The following is a 23,139-nucleotide window of genomic DNA, read 5'->3' on the forward strand; positions in this document are numbered from 1 at the left end:
GAAGATTTGAAACACAGAACTTGGGGTAGAGAACCCAGGCGGGAGCACTAAAGTAACAGAGTTCAGGCTGCTGAGGATCAGAACAGAAAAAGGGGATACAACAGGTAATAACATGCCAGTTTGGGACAGCCTGAACTTTAGACAACAGAGAGTAGCCACACCTTCTGCACAGGTGGCCAAACTGATCAGACTTGTGCCATGGCCAGTGCTCTAGTGAAATTCCTATTCACAGAGAACTAAGTAATTCACTCTATAGAAAACATTGAGTAGATTTTTACCTTGTAAGGACAACACGCCCTATAAGCTGTTTCTCACATATCTGGGTGAATTCAGACATGCCAGCGCTGTGCTCAAGATCAGTCAAAAGTTCCAGAACACTTTTATTCCGGAGGATTTTATAATTCACATCAGCACTAAACAGAAGGCTGCTTTCATAATGTGACACAGAAATGGCATACCCAGGCCAAAGGGATAATCTTTAAAAACATAAAAGAAGAAAAAATATCATATTTAAAATGTTATACCAGAAAAACAATAAAGATACTTGTGTGTGTGTGTGTGTGTGTGTGTGTGTGTGTGTTGTTTGTAGGGCAGTAACTCAGGGCTTAGGCACTGTTCTTAACTCTTTTGCTCAAGGTTAGCGCTCTATCACTTGGAGCCACAGCTCCACTTCCGGTTTTCTGGTGGTAAATTGAAGATAAGTCTCCGGGACTTTTTCTGCCCAGGCTGGTATTGAACTGCGATCCTCTGACCTCAGACTCCTGATTAGCTAAGATTACAGAGATTTTTATGTAATGGTTTTTCACTCTAATTTTCTACAGATAACTTTTTCTTTAGTGTGATTTCTTCCAGTTGCTAACTAAAATTTTTATTTTCTGTTGGAGTGTCTAGCATACATGTAGGACAAATCTATTCCTGGTAAGGCAGTTTCTCACTTTGGCACTAATGGTATTTAGACTGAATAATTCTTTGGTAGGAGCTGTTCTTTGCATTGTAGGATGGTGGGCAGCATTCCTTGTCTCTACCCACTGGATTTCAGTAGCATGCTCCCAGCAGTGAGAACCATTTTTGTCTCTCTATAATGCAAATCTGCATGTGTGGGGAGAGGATAGCAGCCTGTAGAGAGGCAAAGATGCGGTAGAAACAATGTGTTAATAAAGCCATCTGTCCACACATGTGGTTCAGCAAAATGCACCCCTTCCAGCTGAAGTGGATAGATTTAATCGTGAGATTAAGACATACAAAAGTGAAATGAGATACTGGTCTATGAGACATTCATCTCCAGTTAACTGCCCAAAAGCTCAAAGTGGAGGTATGGCTCAGTGGTAGAGTGCTAGCCTCGAGTGACAAGCCAAGGGAGAGCTTGAGGCCCTGAGTGATTTCATTTGCAGATATACGGAAGAAACCAAAGTCCAGGCTATAGTTCCTTTCTATATGGACTGAAAAATCTTGAATAAGAAGTTATAGAAATGACATGAACAAATAGACAAGGCTTGTTTAAAAAGAATTCTAGTTTATCCTTTATGCGTAGCTTGCTGTGATACTAGGCCAATCTGCAGGACAAGCATATGTACTGGGCACTTGTTGTAACTTAGCTCAACACTGAACCTATGGATATTCCTATCCACAGATTTTCAATCCTTTATGCACTTTGTTTATGTATCTGTCGTTTGTAGGCTAGTTGCTTATTTTTAACTTGATCACAAAATTCTGGAGACAGCCAGGCACTGGTAGCTCACACATATAACCAGAGCTACTCAGGAGACAGATGTGAGGATTGCATTTTGAAGCCAGTGGGAAAGACAAATCTGAGTTGTTCTTATCTCCAATTAATTAGCAAAAAATGGAATTGTTGGCATGGCTTGAGTGGTAGATCACCAACATAAGAAACAAACAGAAGAAATAAAGTGAGAGTGAGGCCTTGAGTTAAAGCCCTAGTACCAGCATATCAATATACACAAATATATATAAACACATATTTAACATTTTTTATTCACATAATATATATGAGAATAGAGAATATCCATATCTGTTATACATGTATGTAAATATATACATATGTACTTTTTTCCTAGAGTGCTATGTATCAACCAGTTTAATGTAATACAGAACAAGCATATGTTATATACATGTAATATATATTAAATATACATTGTATATATGTGTATATGTTTTTTTTTCTGGAGAGCTATGTACCAACTAGTTTAAGGTAATAAAGAGTAACAGAAAACAACCATATGTATTGTATATATATATATGTATATATACACATGCACACACAAATCTACATTAAATGTACATTATATATGGGTGTATATATACATATATATATATATATATATATATATATATATATATATACATATGTATGTATTTGTTTCTAGAGAGCTATGTACCAACAAGTGTAAGGCAGGATTGACACTTTCCCTGCAGCACCAACTTTCCAGTTTAGGAATAATATTACACAAGTATTCAGAAAGATTTTGCCTTCACTAAAGTAGCTCTGTTGATTTCTTTGTCTGACCTCTATTTACCCAATGATGTCATGTCAACCACCGTGAATGTTTAACTTCAGTCAGACCACAGAAAACCAGCTATATGTTACAACACAGTTGAGCTTATTCTTTTTCACTTCATTTTTATATTCAGAAAATTCAGTTTCTGGATTCCTTCTAGAATTCATGATAATGTCCTTGTACAGAACAATATAAGGCTTCAAATTTCACTCTACTATTCTATAAAAAATATTCAAAAATTATAAAAGTCCATTACATTGCAAACTACAGAGACTCTCACAGGAGGCATAATGTTATACTGCATTACAAATGATCCTACTCACATTATGTGCACTTCAGAGGAACAGAAAATATAAACTTACCTGTGCTGGGGAATTTCCACTGCCTCTGAGAGCTTATAGAAGTTCCGTCCAATTCGGCATGTGAACAACTGTTTTAATATCCTGCAAGGGCATTTTTTGAATCTTTGGTAAATATTAGTCAATAAAGTGTAATTCTAAATTGGTACTCAAACTCAACACAAAATACTTAGACTGAGTAGAATTTTCCTACTAGAATATTTTGAGACTAAATATCCATCTATATTTGGACTGTCACTTCATATTTGAGAATGACATAGTGAAGTTACTTTTCTCTAACTGAGAGCCTAACTGCAATGATCAATTTGTGATCAATTATAAACTACAACTGTGATTACTGTAACATTGTAGTTAGCTGGAAAGGGTGAAGCAACCCACTTCTTCCCCATTTTGAGAAGAGGCAAGTATTTCTGATAAAGCTGTTCAAGCTGTCTATGGGTCTCACATCTCTGGGGTGACCCCTTTGCCACTGGTCTGGTCACCTGCAGTAATTCAGATCACAAAAAGGAGGTGACCACATTGGAGGGTATAGGAGAGTTTGAGTCCAAGTCAGAATGCAAGGCTTCTACCTCTGTGATGTGGGCTACCAAATGTCACAAGTTCAAGTCTCACTTATTTATTATTTCTTTATTATCTTTATTGTGGGGGTACCGTGGCTTGAACTCAAGGCCAGAGCACTCTCCCTGGCACTCTACCACTTGAGCAACATCACAACTCCTGCTTTTTGCTACAGATAAGAGTCTCATGGACTCTTCTTCCCAGGCTGGATTTGAATCACAATCCTCCTATATCAGCCTTCTAAATAGTTAGGATTATGGGTTTCAGCCACTAACCTGAATATTATAGTTTCCCTATTTATAAAGTAGTATTCCTATAACAAGTACCTTCCTCAGGTTGCTCATGTAAGAACATTATAAGATAAAACAACTGAAAATGCTTTGCCATTAGAAGGCATCTTACAAGTGTCAACTGATTTAAAATAATTCCCCTCAGAGGGGTATGAGCCAGAATGGCGTCTGAAAAGGTAAATGTCAGACATGATCAAGAGAGACTGGACAAATTAGTGTTAGAATTAGGAAAATAGTGTATTTGTATGTGGTGTTTCATTATGTGCATCCACTACTGGCCAAAAGTAAAACTTCCCTCAGTCCATCCTCTCTGGAGGCTGGACTGGGCAAATGGGTTGTTGGCTAAGGTTTCTGAGCAGCTTATCAGAATGACTTACACAAGCTACACAGAACTAATCATATGCTTTAGAGTATACATTTGTCAATTTGTCATCTGGGAAGCACTTTGATTGCCAGGCCCCACTCATGATAGTCTATGTATTAGATCTGGTGATTAGCTAGAGAATTTTCACTTGATCAAATCCTATCCAAGATGATTTTGGAACAAATGATCCTTAAGTTACACCTGAAGAACATGAATAGTTTAGTTCCTTCCTTCTATCCCAGGTGTGTATATGACCAAGGGAAGGAGAAAGAGGGTACTGCCCGGACATATGGCAACTGACTTTTATATTCTAGTCAACCAGGTAGGACAAAAATAAATCCTTCAGTTGATTAAGGCAAACACAGTGAACACTAGGGGTCAAGATGTAATGGAGTACTAGAAATGAAGAAAAGCAAAAAGGCACCCTCCTTCTACCAATGGGATGGCAATAACCATTGAATGCCTGGTCTCAGTTCTGATAATACTCAGTTCTGATAATGATGATTTGTGTTAACAAGAGACCATGACAGATTTTTGAAAATTACTGTCAAGTACATAAAAGTAGGTAAAAAAACTGCCCTAATGATGATGATGTTGCTGGAGCACAGCCTACAAATTGTTAGGTTAAAAAGGTACATAGTAAAAGGGCTCACTCCTGTAATCCTAGTTACTCAGGAGCCTGAGATCTGAGGATCAGAGTTCAAATCCATCCTGGGCACTCAAAAACCATAAGTGGAGGTGAGGTTCAAAGTGGTAGAGCACTAGCATTGAGCAAAAAATGCTCAGGGACAGCACTCAGGCTCTGAGTTCAAGTTCAAGCCTCATGAGTAACCAAAAAAGGGGGGAGACATAGTAGACAATCAGATGGCTGAACACCAGCATAGGTTTACTCAGAAAAAGCCAGACAAGGGGAGGGGTAAGGCAACCGTACTTCTAACTCAAAGCACTGGTCTGGAGCTCATTATAAGGACTTGGCATTCAGATCTAACACAAACAACTGAACATTTTAATTCCCAGGCTCCATGCTGAGAGGTATCCATAGTCCAAATTAAATTTACATTTAAAATGCCTTACTTTTTGAAGATGATATTGAAGAAGTGGATGCACACAGGAGAGCGTAAGGGCAGTTCACACATTAGAGTGATAGTCATCTTTATGGTCTCATCTCTGTGAGTTTTACTTGACAGTTCTGTGACCTGGAAAAATAGGCATTTTAAATGCACTCTTGGGCATCCTCAAATATTCATGTTTAATATAGATGACTGAAAACAGAACTCCAGATGTTCCTATATAATTAATAACTTAATGCTTATATTATATTGGGAGGGCTTTTATTTCCTTGGTGTCTCATTGTATATATATATATATATATTGTATATATATATATAGTATATATATGTATACATATATACATATCTATCTATTTGATCTATCACTCTATTCTCTAACAAAATGAGAGAACATTAAAGCCAGATTCATAGCGAAAAGATTTGATACAAGAAGATTCCAGAACAGTAGACTGTAACCATTTTGGTGAGCAAGGAGGAGATCCACCATAAAGCTTCACATATGTACATACCACAAGAGTATACATGTGCCCGTTTTCAGGGACTGCTTGGAGGGCCAGAAGCCTCTTAGCTGCTGTCAGGTTTGTGAATTACAGAGGGCACACCCTCAAAAGCTTATTCATAAAACAGAAAAGCAGAGAAGAGAAAAAAGCAAAAGAGAGGATATAGTCAAGAGGGAAAGTAAAAATGAGGAGTGGAGGAATAATGGTAGAAGTTAGAATAAATTCCAGAAATTTCATTCTAAAAATTTGAGAAGGAATCTTTGAAACCATGTGACAAAACTCATCTTTTCCTCATTAAAAAAGGAAAAGAAGAAAAGATGAGGTACTGGGGAAATGCTTAGGACTTTTCTAACCTAGAACCATGTTTTAACAATGTAAAAATACATGCATTTGTTTCTATAACAGCTCCTGGCACGGTATACGTTTTTTTTTTTGGGGGGGTCCAGTCATGGGGCCTGAACTCTGGGCCTGGGTGCTGTCCCTCAGCTCTTCAGCTCAAGGCTAGCGCTCTACCACTTGAGCCACAGCGCCACTTCTGGCTTTTTTCTTTTTGCTTATGTGGTGCTGAGGAATCGAACCCAGGGCCTCAGGCATGCAACGCAAGCGCTCTACCACTGAGCCAACTTCCCAGCCCCAACGGTATACATTTTTAAATGTAAGAATTCAGAAAACCATCAAGTCTCAATCTATCATCAGAAATTTTTCTCAAGGATAACAAATTAGAAACTGGCTAATTATAAAGGCCTCAAGAATGCTTGCATATGCATTTCTTGAGTAAATTTCCAAGTATGTACTTTTAATCTGGAAATTTAAACCTACATATACCATGCTACTTAAAATGTTGAGTTTAAGGATTCACATTCTAAGGGTGAGAAGTATAAATATTTAATTCTGTGTTTTAACTTTTCATACAGAAACTGGTTCTTAACATCATTTTGAACATCAATAAAAAAGAATGAAGATATTAAAACCCTAACAATAGATAATAACAAAATATCAATTTCCATTTCCAGTGGTAATACTTTAAAAATACTTCCAGAAAACATCATTATATAGTTCATATGATGGAACAAGTCGTAAAAGAAATGTCAGTTCTGTATTCAGACTGATGCTGTTTGGACACATAGGCATGACTGTACAGAAGCAAATGCAATAGAACAAATTAAAAGCTCTGAAGCCATAGGTAAATGCTGTTTTTTAAAGTCTTGCCCATTTATGGAAAAGTTTTAAAAAATGATGCCTATTTTTAGGACACTTATAGATCTTATTTTTAAAGTGCCAGAACATCGGGGGCTTAATCATGTAATCAAATACTGATAACTTAAGAAGTCTTTGAGCTTTCCAGCTGGGAACAGGAGAAAGTGAAGAGTTAAATAATCTAATGCTCATGAGAAAAAGGAAAACCCTAACTTTTTAATTTTGTTAGTCAGTAGTGGGGCTTGAACTCAGGGCCTAGGCATTGTCCCTGAGCACTTCCACTTTGAGCCACGACACCACTTCCAGTTTTCTTATGGTTAATTGGAGGTAAGAGTCTCACTGACTTTCTTGCCTGGGCTGACTTTGAACTGTGATCTTCAGTTCTCAGCCTCCTGAGCAGCTAGGATTTCAGGTGTGAGCCCTCAGCGCCTGGCCCCTATCTTTGAAATACACCTGTCTAAGCATATATCTGCATGCATATACATATGCATATACATATGCACACTCACACACACACACACACACACACACACACACACACACACACACACACACATAGTGAAAATTAACCATTGTCTACCTTTTTTTCTAGCTTTTCTGAGAGAAAAAGGATAGCTCCATCAAATGCTTTTGCTTTGTTAGCAAGGTCACTGTGATTATAAAGCAAAGCATTCCTCAGCCTTCTAGATTTGATATCTGGATTGTATGTCACATAGTACTGGTATAGCTGCCAGTCTCGGGGAATATCTAAATTGAAGAGATTTGTAACCAGAGTCACAGGTACTCCACTCGAACCTAGGGAAACAAACAAAAGTAACAATGCTTTTTCAATAAAAATTACACCATGTTAACATTAATCATACTTAAAATTTTAATTTACATCTGCATAATAGTTGCTATAAAGCAAGCATTTTTAGTCAGTGGTACAAGTTAATGTCTAAAACTTGAAGCTTTGCCATACCATATTGTGAATTAAAGTACTTTCATTTGTGAAGCAAGGCAACAGAGAAACACAGAAGCAGAAGCTAATGTTCTTAACTTTGGGAGAAGTTAATGAACCCAAACTCCTCCCAAGCCTGCTTCCAGCTCTAATCCACTGCCATTCAAATCTGCTGCAGTAATGTTCTCATATGCTGCCATAAAGTCATGCTGTTCTCAGATTACAAAGAAACTGATAGGTCCTTAAAATGAACAGTATAACTCCCCAACCTCTGAGAAACCCAAAATAATCAAAAAGTAACCATACTTCTGGAAATTCTGGAAAGGTTCTATCAGAGATAAAATCATTAGGCAAATAGCGAAGGAGACCCTGAAATATGGAGGGATGGGATAGGCGTTAGGAAGGAATTTTATCTTTTTGGTGTAAAAGCCAACAGGACCTGGAGCTTCTGGTCTGTGTAGAGAGACCATATGAGTGTTTAGAAGTTCCTTCCTCCTCCAGAAATTTTTATTTACACCTAATGTGTATAGGATAAAATCAGAGATAAACATGGCATAGTCAGGACTTAGGATGACATAAGCTCCACTCTGACTCAGGACAAAATCTAGGAGTTTACTAAGGAGTTTCCTATTATCACAATCTTTTTTCTTCATGAGGACACACAGTCTATATTATAGAATGCATGATTCTTACAATCTTGACTTCCACAAAAGAATGACATCAAATAAGCATGACTTTTCTTTTCTCATGGAGGAAGTGGAAGCATGAGCCTCCAAAGTGGTGAAGAAGAAAAAGATGTTGTGTGTACATCAGTGTTTTCTCAGTCTCAGTACAGAACTGTTAGGAGCCAAAAGTCATGGTACTTTTTTAATTAAAGAAAAGTCTTTTGTTCTTCCTGAGGAAATGCAACATAGCAGCTCCAATAAATGGACAAAGAAAAGTCAACCTAGAGAATGTCAGATGAGATCTTTTAAGATTTTCTGAATCAGTGTTTTCAAACTATAGCCAACCCCATCCTGTACTACAGTTAGGAAGAGACAAATACATTGCAGAATTGATCAAAATACCTGACATGTGGTAAGGTAAGGACTATTTTACAAAACATCTTCTTTTCTCTTTGTGTGTGTGTGTGTGTGTGTGTGTGTGTGTGTGTGTGTGTGTGTGTGTGTGTGTGTGTGTGTGTGTGTGTGTGTGCGCGCGCGCTCACGCACATGCGCGCGCACAAGTAAGTTTGCTAGATGATGACATAACATCTAAAGTGTCCAGACAGTGCTTCACATACAGCAAATATTCTGCAAGCATAGGAACTTATTTATCTTAGATCTAGGAATGGAAATTTCTTAAGCAAAACTTGGTACCATTAAAAAATAAGTAGTATGAGCCGGGTGCTGGTGGCTTATGCCTGTAATCCTAGCTACTCAGGACACTGAGATCTGAGGATTGCGGTTCAAAGCCATCCCAGGCAGGTAAGTCTGTGAGACTCTTACCTCCAATTAACCACCAAAAAACCAGAATTGGCGCTGTGGCTCAAGTGGCAGAGCACTCACTTTGAGCTGAAGAGCTCAGGGACAGCACCCAAGCCCAGAGTTAGGGCCCCATGACCAACCAAGAAAAAAAAAAGTACTGTGAATATTGCATACCTGTTTTACAGTCTTTCACATGTGCCATTTTCTCTCGGATACAGATACCCAGGTCCATGACGTCTGGTGTCATCTTCACACTTCTTTCTGCAACAGTACTTCCAACATCATCCAAAGATACACCATCTTTATCTAAAATATGAAGAGAACACAATAACAACCCACATATCATTCTAATGATCAGTAATGAATCTAAAAACTCAGATGCTTGTGAATTTTAAAACATTTTTGACTATACAAGTTTTTCACGTAAGAATCAGACTGTGAGTGGAGCATTTTGTTAGAAATGAAATATGCTGAGTTAGTGCTCTTAATATATTCTTAATTATTATCTTTAAGTAGTTATACAAAGGGATTCCAATTTGACATGTAAGTGTATGAGTACCATGTATTTTGATCAGTGTCATCCTTTCCATCATTTCTCCCCATCTGTCCCAATCCCACCAATACCCTTTTCATTATATTTTAAACTTTTACTTTTTTGTCAAGGAGAGAAATTTGTCTCTATATGTCTAACTCTATATGTCTAACTCCTTCTTGACAGCATGCTGAAGCTTTATACCAATGTCTGCACAGAGTAGGGCTGAAACCTGTTCTTTTCCCAGTGAAAAGGAACTATCCAGAACACATAAAATTAAAATTTCTTCTTTCCTTCTTTTTCATTTTTTTCCATGAGTTGTGGGGCTCAGGGCCCAGGTGCTGTCCCTGAGCTTTTTTGCTCAAGGCTAGTGCTCTACTGCTTTGAGCCACAGCTCTACTTCCGGCTTCCTGATGGTTCATTGGAAATAGGTGTCTCACAGAGTTTCCTGTCCAGGTTGGCTTTGAAGTGCAATTCTCTGATCTCGGCCTCCTGAGTAGCCAGGATTACAGGTGTCAGCCACCAGCGCCTGGCTTAAAACTTATTTCAAAATGAATGTTCTTTGTTTAAGTAGTATTAAGAGGTGCTTGGGTTTTGGATGTACCTTTGACACTTTGAAGACAACAGAATGCCAAAAATCAAAATATTAAAGTGTATTGCTTCAAAATGATATGAGTAATGCATCTCTAGAACTCTGGCTTGGACTGTCCTGTGGTACAGATATTACATGCAATTTCCCCCATGTTGTCACTTTCACCTGCTCAGAACAACTGACCTTATCTTTCTCAATGGAGTCTTAGTTTCCCAAGAAAATAATAAAATTTAATTTAAAAATCTATTAAAAATCTTTCAGTAGAATGCTTTCCTGCTAATTCTGTTCTATTCTCAAATTCTATCAACCTCAGTAGATTGTCTATATCATCCAATGCTCCTGATTTCAAAAGATGTTGGATATTTTCTAAAATTTCAAGCTACTGTAGGATGGCAAATATTAAGGACTGAGGGCAAAGGAGAATTTATCATGTAAAGGGGAATCGATTTTCAGTTGAGCAAGGCTGGGGAAACTTGCAAAGGATAGATTTAACAGTTAAAATGGTAATTATATATGCATATCCATTGTATAAATTAAATAAACAAACAAATTGAATCTGTTTTCCAAAGATGAAGGATTTCCATCACTTGCTGTTCATAAGAATGTACAGGCAACATGGAAAAAGTCTGTAAGGTGGAATGATGTCTGAATGGTGCAGGGTCTGGTATACTCCCCTTTCATTGTACAAATCCAGATTACACAGGGGATGTGAAAGTGGGACTGGACAATCTCCTGCCAGAACAAGAAGGGGTGTCTAAGTGGGACCAGCAAATCTCCCACCAGGAATAGAGAAGCCGAGCATGGGATAGGTGAGAGCTCCAGACTCTCAGTTTGGGAGGTCCTAAGTGCCTAGAGCATTCATATTTATTAGAACTTGGAAAATTGATTTGGTGGCCAGAACAGGGCCACCTGAGGTTATGGGGTGAACTGTGTCCCTACTACATGCATATGTAGAAATCCTAACCCATGGTACTTCAAAATTTTATTGTTACTTGAAGACAGGGTCTTTAAAAAGCTAAGTGAAAGTTATGTTATTTGAACACAGAAATGTGCAGAAGAAACATGTGAAACCAGGGAGAAACAAGCCATCTACAAGCCATGGAGAGAAGCCTTAAAAGATACTAACCCTGCCAACATCTTGATCTCAGACTTAATACCTCCAGAATTATGAGAAAATAAATTTCTATTATTTGAGCCACCTATTCTGCTATCTTGTTATGGAAACTCATAATTAATGTGCTGGGCATGCCAACTGCTATTGTGACAGTGGTACTTGAAGTGGCATGTTGACAAAGATCCCAAGACCACATCAGGGTTTTAGGGAAGAGAGCTACCATCAAACAGGGTGCTTGTCCCAGGGGAAGAGAGAAAGTCAGCAAGCAGCAACATTTTTCCATGCTTCTACCATCCCTACAGGTAATGACAGCATTGCATTTGGATGTCATAGATCCCTAGAGGGTTTTTTTTTCTCCCTTCAAAATTCTTCACTGAATAGAATCAGAAAACTGACTTCCTCATGACAGTGAATTTCCACTTACTAAGTGTTAGCAGCTGTTAGGGAACTTCTAAGTACATGACTACAGGCATCCAAAAAAAGAAAGATGTTCAAGAAGCAAGCCTAGGTCTCTAAGGTTGGGTGAAGTCCCTCTTGCTCCATTCAGGTTGAACAAAGCTAAGGGGAACAGCCTCAGCTGAGCTTACCTTGCTGTGAAGTGCTGCTGGTTTCCATGAAGTCACTGCTTGAGGCCATTTCATGGTCACTAGGATCAACAGATGTGGCCTATCAAAAGGGAAAACATTTTGTTCAGATACGAGTCACAAGTCAAAACATCACAAGAACAGATCAGCCACTGTCATGTCCTAAGTCACTAGATAACCATGAATGAGGAAAATAAAATGAATGGGTAAAATTCTTGAGGTGAGAAATGCCCATTCTAGACAAAAGGAAGAGCTATGGTCATTCCAATTTATTTATTTTCTCTCTCTCTCTCCCTCTCTCTCTCTCTCTCTCTCTCTCTCTCTCTCTCTCTCTCTCTCTCTCTCTCTCTCTCTTTTTAATTGTGAAAATACCGTATAGAGGGGTTACAATTACATGGGCAAGATAATGAGTACATTTCTTCTTATTATTATTATTATTGTTGCCTCCTCCTTTGTTTCCCCTTCCCATCTCCCAACCCCCCCACTTTCCCCTCGTCCCTCCCCTCCCCAACCAAAGTTGTAAAGTTGTTTTTTGGACATAACGACTTGTACATCTCATTGTTGCAATGGGTCCACCTGTATCCCTATTTAAACGATTTGTTTTTTCCCTTCCCGTCCACAAATTATACCAACATCAAATACAGTGAAAGCAGGGGTTATACCGTGGGAGAAGGACATACAAAGCAATAAAGAAATCATCTTATAAATATGTTAGAAACAATCGCATGAAAGAAAAAACATTTGAATACTTATCTTGGGGTTCACTTCACGTAACATCAACTTATCTGGCCTTTTTTGCTTGTTAGTTATTTATTAGTTATTGCAAATAAGGGAAACCATGGGACCTATGTTTCTTTGGGCCTGGCTTACTTCACTAAATATATTTTTTTCCAAGTCATTCCAATTTATTAAACTGCTTTTCGTACTATCAAGAAAATACAGTGTGAGACCCAAGTGTAAGGATGTGATCTTTGTGTTCAGGAAACCCATAAGAACAAAGGGGCACAAGTGTGCATGGACCTCATGCCTCTGTGACCGTGAGACATGAAAATAAATTAAACCCAGACAGGGACCTGTAGGTACAGGTCTAGAAGATGACTCCCTCTGAATAAAGTGGCCCAATCTGTTTTAAAATGAGTGGAGAGAGAACCATTAATATTTTCTCTTTTCATGGGAAATGTTTGTCTTTGTTCAAGAAATTACTACAATCTTGGCCAGCTGCAAAAATGAGTGAAGTTAAGAGAAGACTGCTTTCATGAAAATAAAAGTAAAACGACTGCAGACAATTCAATTAAGTACTTTTACTCTCAGTCTAAAAGGTAGCTCAAGCCTGGCACGGGTGGCTCACGCCTGTAATCGTAGGTACTCAGGAGACTGAGATATGAGGATTGCAGTTCAAAGCCAGCCCGTTTAGGAAAATCCCGGAGACTTTGATCTCCAATTAACCACCAGAAAACCAGAAGTGGCACTGTGGCTCAAGTGGTAGAGTGTTCGCCTGGAGCTGAAGAGCACACAGGCCCAAAGTTCAATCCTCACAACCGACAAAAGAAAAATAAATAGATAAATAAATAAATAAAAGGTGGCTCAAAATACTGGAAATATAGTTGAAATGTAATTACTCATGGGTCCATTCAATCTAGTCACCTAAGAGTAACAACCAGCCAAACACACAGTGGTTAATGAAGCAACGGCAGTTGAATCAAACTAGATGTACGTTAGAGATTTATGTTCCAGTTAAACAAGACTAAGTTGTATTAGTATTTGCGCTATATAATGATCTGAATATGGTCCATTTTCTCCCAAAAAATGTATAGCCAAATTATTTAAAACTCAGAAAGTAAGCTGGGCGCTGGTGGCTCACGCCTGTAATCCTAGCTACTCAGGAGGCTGAGATCTGAGGATCGCAGTTCAAAGCCAGCCTGGGCAGGAAGGTCCCGTGAGACTCTTATCTCCAATAAACCACCAGAAAACCCAAAGTGGCGCTGTGGCTGAAGTGGTAGAGCGCTGGCCTTGAGCTGAAGAGCTCATGGACGGCGCCCAGGCCCAGAGTTTAAGCCCCACGACCCACAGGGAAAAAAAAAAAAAAACACCTCAAAAAATAGAAAGGAAAGACACCCTTTCTTCCAAAGCTCTTCCCTGGCTAATGTACCTACATTCCTATCTTACTCACCTGAAATTCCTTCCAAGTAAAAGGTGACAAACTTCAGGAAGACTCAACGTTGGGAGAAAGTGCCTTCTTTCAGAGAAAGGAGATACACAGAGAACAAGGCTCCATCCAGGTTGAAGGCAGAGGTAGGAAAAGAAGGAAAGGGAGCGATTCACCAAGCTACTTACCAGTGGCGTGGCTAGGGAGTGCTCGTTGGGGGTGCTGGAGTTTTGAGGGGACATTCCAGCACTCACACCGGCCGGTTCACTCATGTTTCCACGCACTGGAAGGGCTTCTAGAGCAGTGAAGTTTGAACACCGGCTGTAGAGGAGATGCGATTAGGGCTGGGGTGGGGCTCAGTTTCACGAAAGACAAGAGGACAGCAGGGAGGGGCGGGCGAGGCCACCGGGCCCGGAGGCCGTCCATCCTTTTAAGGCCCGGGGACCCAGGCGTTGGACCGCATAGCAGCATCCTCCGGGAAGGGCGGCTCTGGAGGAGGGCCAGGTTCCCAGGCTTCGATGGGCGCCTGGCGGTGGCAGATGTGACTGGCGGGCACCAAGACCAGGGGCGGGGGGAGGTGCGGGCCTCGGAAGCCAGGAAAGGCCCTGCCCGGCCCCGCCCGAAACCCGGTGCCCGGTGCGGGGTCCCACACCTCAGCCCTAGCAGCTCAGCCCGAGTCCTCCCAACGGTGTCCTGTTTGTCCGGCCACCCGACGCCCGCGCGCTTGCCCGGCCCGGCCGGGTCGTGCGACCCTAAAGCCGGCCGCTGCGGCGGCAGCCCCCCCACCCCCTCCCGTCCCGCGTCCCGCACGGCCCGGGTCGGGTTGGGCCGCGCCGGAGTGCGCTCAGAGCGTTGGCGGCGGCCTCCTCCCTCCTCCCCGCCAAGCTCGCGGCTGGGACTTGCCCGAAGTGCGAACCCCAGCGGGGCTCCAGCCCGTGTCCCGGGGGTTGGCGGAGGGTGGTGGTGTCGGGTCCCCCACTCCTCGACGGACCCTCCCGAGCTCCCACACCGGGTTGGTAGCCCAAGCCTCTGGAAAGGCGGACGAAAGCCACGCGCACCCGAGCGCGGGCTCTCTGGGAGGGCATCTCGAGACCGCGGGAAAGCTCACCTTCCTCCACCGGCGCCGCTACTGCTACTGCTACAGCTCCTTCAGAAGCGGCCAGAGGCAACTCGCGGCGTGAGGGGCGGGGCGGGGCTGGGCGGGAGGAGGCGGCACGTGAGCGGCTCCTGAGGAGCCTCAAGGCCACGCGGGAAGGTTGGAACGACCAGGCCCCGCCCCCGCCCGAAACCGACGCTCTCTGTGGGGGTCCCTCGCCTCAGCCCCTGGGCTTCGCCCGCGCCGCCACCGCCGCCGCCCACGCGGCTTTACCCGCGCCCGCCCTAGGGTGACTAGGGCCCGGCTGTCGTAAGCCCACCGGTCTTGCCAGGCCACGCGGTCCTGAAGCCCACCCGCCGCTGCTGCAGACCCCCCGGGGCCCTGGGGGGGGGGGAATTACGAAGTACAAACGCCCAACACGGCCAGTGTCCCGGGAGCTGGAGAGGGGGAAAGGGGACACAGGGAACCTTGGGAACAGGCACACGGATGCCCATTCTTGTTGCCTCCACTCTGAAGGGGAGTGGCAGAATTCTTCCCATAGGGGAAAAAGGGTTCAGCACACACTGGGAACATGGGAACCAAGACTTCGCTCTTTCCACTGAACTCGGCTTCCTGAGCAAAAGGAGCCACAGCGTTGTTTGGATCTGACCTCCCAATCAGGGGACACCGGAGCCATTCCAGGGGCCTCAGCAGATGGAGACCTGGCCCGAGATCATTGTGGATGACTGTCTTCTGCATGGAATCTGGGCCCGCAACGTGGAGAAAAAAGAAAGATCAATCTTCAAGGAGAATGCCCATAGTGAACACAGGAAAGAGGAGGCTGGGAACGTGGACAAGAACTGGGGAAAGGCAAGGAAGTGTTGGGAAGTTGATCTTGACCCCTAGACTTCCGAGGAAGTGCTTGGCATTGCTGGTGGGCTCAAGAAGCTTCTGAGTTATCCAAAGGGTTCCCCCTTCTCTTGCCCAACCTCTTCATCTCTAAACAGTTTTTACTAAATACAGAGGGAAAGTGGATGCAACTGTGCTACCAGCTGAACGGTGAAGTGGCCTCTGTGTCTGTGGAGTCAGTGTTCCCAGGCTAAGTCCAGCACCCTTCACAAACTGACCACGTGGCTACCTGCTAATTCCTACAAAATTTAACAAGGCAATGGGCTCATCTAAGCTTTCTTTTCAACAGCCATAGAGCAGTCCTTTATTCCAAAACAGAATATTAGGATATTCCTGATAAGGATAAAGGCTGTGAAAAGGGGGGGGGGGTGTTGGCGAAGTATTGGAGATATCTAGATAGATCTAAGTTCCCATCCAGGTTCTCATTACCCACTAAGCAAATTTAAAGTCCTTACCAACTAACAATTTACTGGGTGCTAAGGAAGTGTCATCACTTGCTAGGAGCAAGCAGCTAATGGCAAAGGCAAGAGGGTGGACATGACCACAAAAGAAACAGCTACTGCCCAACCTCCCTTCGCACAGTTAATTAAATGAACTTAAATGAACAAACGGTTGAATATAATAACTTTTTTTCCACACACATAGATTGTTGTTTATGAGCTTGAACTCAGGGCCTGGGTTCTGTCCCTCAGCTCTTTTGCTCAAAGCTAGGGCTCTACCACTTGAGCCACAGCACCACTTCCAGTCTTTTGACTGGTTAATTTGAAGGTGAGTCTCACAGGGACTTTTCTGCCTGGGCTGGCTTCAAAACTCCATTCTCAGATCTCAGCCTCCTGGATAGCTAGGATTATAGGCATGAGTCACCAGCACCCAGATTAAGTTCGGATATTGAAAAAGGCCAAGTTCCCCAGGGCTGTCCAAAATGTGCTTATGAACCAAAGCACGTCAAAATTTAAATTCTTCCTATCTCACCTCCAGATTTTGGAATGCCTAAGGGTAAGGTCTCAAAACCCACACAGGTCAATTCAGCATGCTGGCTCACTGGGGTCCTGGTGATCTTGCTATTCTCTAACTTAACCCACTAGAAGCAAAGGATGAGTCAGCTTATTAAATGTTAAAAAAAAAAAAAAGCATAGAGGGGCATAGATATAAAAGGATAGGTTCCAAGTAATCCAAGTGCTGAAAGAGTATATTTCTAGCAAAGCCATAGACCCACAAAAAGAAGTATACACTGCCGTGCATACATAATGTGCTTTCTTTACAGAAAAAAGGGGGGTATATATTACATTTTACAGTCAATACTTTTTTCTTTTACCTGCTTCATAAACATAAAATTGTCAGACCCAAACCTGATTTAGTAAATCCCTGTTCATGTCTCACAAATAATAAGTCCTCCTTTATCTATATTTTCTCTTTCTGTGTGGCAGTTAACTCAGTCAGCTGCAATCCAGAAATACTAAATGTAATATTTTAAGATAAAAAAGTCCTAAGATGTGCATACCTCTGTGAACAATGTGGCAGGCTCTGATGTGCCTGCACTCCTTTGTCCAGGGTGTGAGTTCAGAATGTGCTATCCACCCACTCGGATGACTGGTGCAAGACATCCCAAGACACAGAACAATGCACACACTTCTATTACAGTAGCTTGTGATAATTATTTCATTTCATTACTTATTACTTTTTTATTGGCTTAGTTATACAGGAGACTTTGTTCTCTCTACACACACTTACATTGTATTCCAATCAATTTCACCTAGTCTGTCACATTCTGTTACTCTTCTCTTAAAAAATAGCACTCCCAACAGGTTTTCTTGTTCTGTTTTTCATAGTTTACTCAATCTATTACCATGCCTGTTTTGTAAGCTCAACTTTATCATGTGTATGTGTAGGAAAAAAGATGGCACCTGTTTGACGATAAAGTTCCAGGCCATCTTGGAACATATCTATCGTACATAAGGGCGTACAACTGTGTTATCATCAGGAAAAATACTTTTTCCAAGCTTTTCTTTCAATCCTCTGTTTCAAGAAGATAATAGTTGCTCAGCCCTCTGTACTCCCCAGCTTCTTTCCAAAGATAAAATCATGTTCTTGAATAGGCTTTTCACATAGTGCATGCCTCCTCTGGAGACTCTTGACACATTCCCTGTCCTCAATGTACCAACAGTTGACAAGGGCATAATTCAGGGGACACTGAGTGCCCTTGGGTGCTGTACATCAGTACCACGAGAAATGGGATGAGCCCTTGCCAGGACCAGATGGACTAAGAATGAAAGAATTAAGAAAAAGAAAAGGCAAGATATCCTGTAGTTCTGGAAATAGCAGGTACCTATGGTTTAAGAAACAGCTCCTAGGAAGAATTAAATGTTATATAACGGAATTAAATGTTATATTCTGAAATTCTACTCCAAGGATCCTGCTTCAATTATGGGAAAAACATCCCAATAAATGTTAGGTATCCCAAGCCAGGTGCCGGTGGTTCACACCGGAGGCTGAGATCTGAGGATCATAGTTCAAAGCCAGCCAGGGCAGGAAAGTCCATGAGACTCTTATCTCCAATTAGCCACCAGAAAATCTGTAGTGGCACTGTGGCTCAGGTAATAGAGCCCTTGCCTTGAGCTGAAGAACTCAGGGACAGCACCCACCCTGCTCCAATATGTGCTCTGCTAAAATTTGGTTTCCTACATAAGTGGTTCAGGAGCCAGGAATGCTGGCCAGCACCTGTAATCCTAGCACTAATGAGGTAGAAGCAGGAAGACCACAAATTGTAGGCCAGCGAAGTCTACAAACTATCAGGACCCAGTGTCAGGAACCATCAGGAACCATGATAAATTTTATGTTCGTCTAGGCACTGCTGCTGTTCAGAGCAAGAATTCATTGAATGAACTAAGAAGTGTTTGTGTGAATGCCGCAATAGACTCCATTATGGAAAATTCCTTTGGAGCATACTGAATACTTGAGTACAATAAAATTCATGCATATCTGGACAACAACTATCGATTAATTAATCAACAAGCATGTCCTAAATAGCCACTTTCTCCAAGTTCTCTGCTGCATACTATCAACCCTCTATACCCATAAGGACCTGGCTCCCTGATCACTCCCAGAGATACCAAAAATCGATGCATTCTCTAGTTCTCCATATAAGATGGCTCAGTGTTTGCATATAGCCTATGCACAGCCTCCTACACTATCTCTTGATTACTTATACCTTATGCAACGTGAACACTGCAGTTACACAGTATTACTTAGGGAATAATGACAAGAGTGTGTACATATCCAACGAAAACAGGTTTTTTAAAAAAATAGAGTTGGTTGAATCTGCAGATGTAGAAACCATAGATACAGGTACGCTGTATTTCTATAAATATTATTTTATTCTGCCCACAACAGAATCTCCCTGGAAAAAGAGGAACTTGTGTATTCTTCACTGCAGGATACTGAGGTTGACTCTAGAGATATATTCAATCTAAAACTCTAAATAGCTGTGTGTCACTGGGAAGATAATTTAACTGCTCTGAGAAATGCTTCACTGAGTTGTTCTGAAGATGAAATGACTTGATATGCCCTAAAAGTCATGGGAGAGCCCATGCTGCTCAGAGGTGGGGAACTGCAGTGAGGCTGAAATCTGTGATTGTTTTCTTGGAGCCTAGAGGCTGGACCCACTGTGTGGTAGGGTGAGCTTTCCTGTGAAGGCCATAGAATTTTCCACCCCCAATCATTCTGAGAAAAAGTTAAAATGGAGTGAGAACTCCCTCCCTTCCAGCTCTGTCTGGAGCCCATAGAAAGATGACAGGACAGACAGGCTTGTAAAAAGGTGGAGAGATCTGAGATGGACCAGCCAGTTCAGAGCTGGGCGGATGGCCAAGTGGGTCCTACACTCCTGAGTGAGTCTGCTGATGCAGTAATTCAAAGGTCCTGGGCCCACTCTGGGGCTGTCAGAGGACCCAGAAGATAGCTTCCCTCATTTCTTCAGCCAGCAGAAGACAGGACAGCAGGAAACAAGCTCTCAGTATGTCAGCACCAACAGTCCAGGTTATAATGAGAACAGAGACAGCAACAGCAATGGCAGTGTTATGCAGCACTGTATAGGGAAGAGAAGACATGGAACATTTACCATGGTGTTCATCGGCTCATTAAGGTACACTGAATTCTTGTCCCTTGATAAGAAGCCAGAGTAGCCAGGACTTACTGTGCATGCAGTTGAGCACCCCAAGGGCAAGACATAAAACTGGAAAGTAGCCTTAAAGAAAGCCTTCATTTCTTAGTAATATGGGCAAGTGAACACTTGGAAATTATATTTGGAAGTACTAATGGGATAAGAGGATTTAAATCCCACACTGGTGAGCTAGCATGCTGTTTACACTGTCTAAAGTACCTGGCACAGTGTAGAGATGTATTTGACTCAGCTGGGTTTGTTCACAATGCCTGAGTCCTGACACAGAGTATCACAGAGAGTGTCATGAGAGGCAGTGAGGAGAAATGTTATTTGACACATGTAAACTGTATGCAAATAAATATATACATATGTATGTGTGTATACATACAAGGGTTTGGCTGTGCCTGAAGGTGTCAGAGCATCTGCCTAGGGATAGGAAGATATTTAATGATGTTCAATGATATTTACTATATTCAAGCATTTCTCAACACTAGGTCTAACACCAGTGTCTTCTTTGTATCAGTCAACACTCTATCAGGAAATGGACAGTCCATTAAAAGAGAGTAACTGATCAGCCCAGTGAAGAAATGACTTAATCAGTGTGATGGGTATGGTTGAGAGAAAACAACAACAGTAATCCCACTACCACCTTGTCATAGTAGGGTGAAAATGTCCCAGAACATTCAAAAGTGAGCCAGATGCCAGTGGCTCGTGCCTGTAATTCTGTCTACTCAGGAGACTGAGATCTGAGGATCGCAGTTCAAAGCCAGCCCAGGCAGGAAAGTCTGTGAGACTCTTATCTCAAGTTAATCACTAGAAAATGGGAAGTGGCTCTGTGGCTCAGTAGTAGAGCACAAGCCTTGAACTGAAGAGCTCAGGGATAGTGTCCAGGCCCAGAGTTCAAGTCCCACAACAGACCAAAAAAGTGAGTGGATAGAAAAATCTGTAGTCCCATTGTCTTATGGGATTGCTGGAACAAAAAAGGGTAGAGGAAGGACAAATTCTTGCTCTCATATGGAGCTAAAAACCTTTGAATTTCAGAATGCTGGATTCAGATCCGTGTTCAGACTGAAAGAGCACTAACATCTTGCCAGGTATAGTGATACATACCCATAATCCCAGCTATGCAGAAGGAAGAAGAGGAATTGCAGTCCAAGACTGGCCATGGCAAAACTGAGAGCCTTCCTGAAAAATAAGTAAAATGGGCTGGAAGTGTATCTCAATTGGTAGGGCACTTGTCTAGCAAAGATATAGCCTAAGGAGTGGGAATGTAGCTTAGGGGTAGAGTGCTTGCCTAGCATGCATGTAGCCCTGAATTCGATTCCTCAGTACCACATACACAGAGCTGAAAGTGGTACAGTGATTCAAGTGATAGAGTGCTAGCCTTGAGCAAAAAGAAACTCAGGGACAGTGCCAAGGCCCTGAGTTCAAGCCCCAGTACTATCAAAAAGAAAAGAAAAGAAAAAAGACATAAAAATGAAATAGAATATCAGCTTTTGGTTGTGACTACTATTTTCTTCCTATAAATTGGAATATGGATGTAATAGTATGTCAAAACCAGCTACTGAGGACCACTGCATTGACAGTATACAAAAAACATGCCCATTTCAGCTCTGGACAACTTATATTCCAAGACATAGGGTTGGGGAGTGTCCATCCCCCTAGCCATATAAGACCCATGAAATCATTGCAGACAGACATAGGTTCTTCTCATAGGCTTCCTGCTGCTAGTCTACCTGTACTGATAATTTTGTATGGCCTGCAAATGGTGTTATGAATATTCAAATGGGCATTAGCAGAAAAATATTCTCCAACCCTACAAGTGAAAGAAAAACTAGTTGGTATCTTCTTTAGGTAATTGTCATTTTGACTTTTGTTATAGCAGCCCAATGTATTGTAAATAAATAAATAAAAGAAAAGAAAAGAAAAGAATAAGCACCCATGGCCAAAATGAGGCTCAGTCATGGTAGTTGGAGTAATAAAAAAATATGGCATTACAGACCATTTGGACCACTCTTTTGACCTACTGAGCATCCTCAACTATTTTTGGAGACTAGATAGGATAATGAGACACTTCCAGAAATAAAGGTAGGTTGGTACTATGTGGGACAATAAATTCTTTTCTTTTCTTCTTTTTGTCAGTCATGGGGCTTGAATTCTGGGCCTGGACGCTGTCCCTCAGCTCTTCAGCTCAAGGCAAGCGCTCTACCACTGGAGCCACAGCTCCACTTCTGGTTTTCTGAGTGGTTTATTGGAGCTAAGAGTTTCACGGACTTTCCTGCCTAGGCTGGCTTTGAACCGTGATCCTCAGATCTCAGCCTCCTGAGTAGCTAGAATTATAGGCATGAGCCACTGGCACCTGGATTGACAATTCCATTCTTTTAGCAAGAGAAATAAGTCTTTCAAGTGAATAACAGCAATAAAATAAAATTGCAACTCCATTTTTAGGACTTCTGTAATGTGACACAATTTGATCTTTATCCCCAGTTGCAGGCAAAGCACTCCTAAAACCCTTGTGACTTCTTGGGTGATGGAAACCATAGCCGCATCTTTTGTTAAGAGTATTTGGAGCTGGGCACTGGTGGCTCACACCTGTGATCCTAGCTGAGATCTGAGGATGGAGATTTGAAGACAACTCAGGCAGAAAAGTCACTGAGACTCTTATCTCTGATCAATCATCAGAAAACTGAAAGTGGAGATGTGGCTCAAAGTGGTACAGCTCTAGCCTTAAGCAAAAAATCTCAGGGACAGTGCCCAGGCCCTGACTTCAC

The 23,139-nt window shown here is 41.8% G+C and overlaps 1 protein-coding gene across 1 annotated transcript in view; it reads right to left on the reverse strand.

The window, feature by feature from the left end:
• LOC138840019 (piwi-like protein 4) overlaps positions 1-15,423 on the reverse strand; it is a 35,374-nt gene extending 19,951 nt beyond the window's left edge. Inside the window, exons 1-8 of the mRNA XM_070039604.1 lie at positions 15,337-15,423; positions 14,417-14,549; positions 12,086-12,164; positions 9,435-9,566; positions 7,435-7,649; positions 5,162-5,283; positions 2,879-2,959; positions 279-476 (exon numbers count right to left, since the gene is read on the reverse strand). Coding sequence (XP_069895705.1) covers positions 279-476; positions 2,879-2,959; positions 5,162-5,283; positions 7,435-7,649; positions 9,435-9,566; positions 12,086-12,164; positions 14,417-14,500 — 911 coding nt within the window. The 5' untranslated portion in view covers positions 14,501-14,549; positions 15,337-15,423. The remainder of the gene's footprint in view (positions 1-278; positions 477-2,878; positions 2,960-5,161; positions 5,284-7,434; positions 7,650-9,434; positions 9,567-12,085; positions 12,165-14,416; positions 14,550-15,336) is intronic.
• Positions 15,424-23,139: the final 7,716 nt, after the last annotated feature.

Source organism: Dipodomys merriami, unplaced genomic scaffold (genome assembly GCF_024711535.1).
Source record: "Dipodomys merriami isolate MVZ:Mamm:240054 unplaced genomic scaffold, mDipMer1.0.p SCAF_3, whole genome shotgun sequence".
Classification (NCBI taxonomy): Eukaryota; Metazoa; Chordata; class Mammalia; order Rodentia; family Heteromyidae; genus Dipodomys; species Dipodomys merriami.